Genomic DNA, 2,832 nt, shown 5'->3' on the forward strand with positions numbered 1-2,832 from the left:
AATTAACATGTACTGCTATTCATTTTTAATATACTTATTCATTGTACGCTTTTTCATTCGAAACACCAAACGTCCACACGCCACTTCATCATCCATTGTTTCCGTGCTTCATCAGCGTTTCGAAATGAGCTCCCTCTCTCCCTGTTTTCAGCAAGCGAGTAGGGAAAGCTGTAACGCTTTGGGGGCAACTAGCGCTACTAAGCTACCTTAGATAATATGTAGATGGTAGAACATAAAGCGCCCTCGCTCAACATAAAACATAAATACTACTTAGTAAGTGTATTACTTACAATTAGGGTTGGACGATATCGAAAATTTGATATCGCGATACATCGTCAAGAAATTATCTTCACAGACGATACGATACGATATTTTTCCATATCGTAATATCGGCGATATATCGCAACGATATATTGCTGAAAATGATATATATCGCTAAAATATCGTGACGATATATCAGTAAATATCGTGACGATATATCACCAACACTATATATATCGCCAAATATCGTGACGATATATCGCTGACACTATATATATCGCCAGAATATATGACGATATATCGGCAAATGTGAAGATATATCGCCATCACTATATATATATCGGCAAATATCGTGTTATATATTGCCGACACGATGTACATCGCCAAAATATCGTGACATATCACCGATACGATACATATCGCCAAAATATCGTGACGATCTATCGCCAGAATATCTTGACGATATATCGCCAACACTATATATATCGGCAAATATCGTGGCTATATATCACCGACACGATATATATCGCCACAATATCGTGACGATATATCGCCAACACGATACATATCACCAAATATCGTGACGATATATCGCAACACGATATATATCGCCAACACGATACATATCGCCAAATATCGTAACGATATATCACCAACACGATATATATCGCGAAAATATCGTGACAATATATCGTATAGTTGATACCGTCTGGACGATATTTTTTCAAAATTGCGATATATCGTGTAACACTACTTACAACTATCCTAGCTAACTGGCTATGTGTTACTTGATCTACTGACACTCTAATAGGAAGAATTCCAACGTAACTATACTTAGGGAAATGGCAATGAGGCTTATCCTCTAAGACGGGAGCAGCGAACAATAAGGCGCCTTCTCAGCGTCTCAGGATACACCAGCGAGACTCAAGAATCCTGTTCTCAGCTTCCAACCTTGTGGCTATTTTCATGAAACTGTCCCTTGTGTGTGTTGGCCTTGCTGGTTATGGCGAAGGTTTTGTAGTCAGTAGACCTTCGATGCTTATCGCCAGGGTCAATCCCAGAATAGTCATTGCCAAAGCTCTGGCCTTGTTTACACTAAGCCACTATAACTTCCTGCAGTTTACCTTCCCGTAACCTTGCCCTTGATAGCATAGGAGGAGGGAAGGGCCTTGACTGACTCACTCGTCCCGAGGATGAGACAAATATGTGTGACGTGTACACTTCCTGAGTCATTTATGTTTCCTTCTTGAGGCAACACCCTATTACGTAACTCGCAGAAAACTGCTCGTTACAAAGAACATGGGCGCTTCTGGCTTCGGTCAGCATGCACATAGCAAAAAATGCACTACCCTGAAGACAAGAAACGGAAAAAGTCACTGCAACCTTGGCGTAGTCGAAACAATTCATCACGAATCAACCATCAATGAAGAAGAAAACGAAAGACAATAGGGGCCGATAACAAGAGGAGATAAAGGAACCCGTGCTATATTGTAGATATCTTAAATGATTAAAAATATCTACCTAGCACTATGCAGAGTTACGTCACAAATAGGAAAGAAACAGTAAATACTCACAAATACTGATGTTTAGAATAATGAATTTGAACCAAACATTCAACCTTCTTTTCTAAAACAATGGAATCTTAAGCATTGTTACTAAGATACAATATAAGAAATTAAAGTCGCCAATCATTGTTAAACCATAACAATGAGAAACAATTGCGGGCACATTTTCAAATTCAAACTTGATTAGGTTGATCATACGACAATTAGATGAAATAGTATTGAAACAATTTGTTATAAATGTAAATATATTGTCGTTCAAAGCAACATTCATCTAGAACAATTGACACATCTTTTAACACGTACTCTTGTAATGATTAGTAGACATATTTTTATTTTATGTATATTTTCGAGGTTCTATTCTGAGATTTATCCCATTGAGAGGCCTCAGAATGAGTTCCCCGACTAATGCTATGTCCTCTGCCTTGTCGAGAGCAGTCACTTTATATTTTCTGAGGATGGTCGAAATCACAGTCTTCTCTTCCAGCATTGCAAATTTCTGACCTGAAAGAAGAATATAGATTTACCCTCTTCTTGCATTTATGCATAACTTTCATTTTCATAATATTGAACGGGGAAACATTGCGTTTATTTCAAATACGAAACAACTACAGTCTGTGTAGCAATGCTAAGTATAACGGCAGGGAAGGTAGAAAGTGAGTGGGTGGAGCGCGCTGCTTCAAACGGCTCGTATGCTGCATCCACGTTTTCCCCTCCACGCAATCCCTTTCCCTCTCAAGCGTTGATTGGTCGAGCCCCTTAGAGTCGCTACTTGCGCAGAGACTTTCTTTCATTCGCTTGCTCCACAGACTTCTGGGACAGAGTGTACATTATAATGCAGGAAAGAGTAGCATTCAACCACATAAACTAAAGTAAATAAAATTAATGGCAGCAATTTAGTACCATTTATTAGTTTTAAAATATGACCTGACAAACTGAACGCGTACATTAGCTAACTAGTGTACAATACGTATGTATTTAACCTAAATATAGTTAAATTAGCTACATA

At 38.4% G+C, this 2,832-nt stretch overlaps 1 protein-coding gene across 1 annotated transcript in view; it reads right to left on the minus strand.

Moving 5' to 3' along the window:
- Window positions 1-2,075: 2,075 nt before the first annotated feature.
- Window positions 2,076-2,832, minus strand: part of LOC145990096 (cytochrome P450 4C1-like) — a 62,514-nt gene continuing 61,757 nt past the window's right edge. The window contains exon 21 of the mRNA XM_083125748.1: window positions 2,076-2,327. Within this exon, the coding sequence (XP_082981874.1) occupies window positions 2,161-2,327 (167 nt within the window). The 3' untranslated portion in view covers window positions 2,076-2,160. The remainder of the gene's footprint in view (window positions 2,328-2,832) is intronic.

This window comes from Lepisma saccharinum, chromosome 7 (assembly GCF_977018435.1).
Source record: "Lepisma saccharinum chromosome 7, izLepSacc3.1, whole genome shotgun sequence".
NCBI lineage: Eukaryota > Metazoa > Arthropoda > Insecta > Zygentoma > Lepismatidae > Lepisma > Lepisma saccharinum.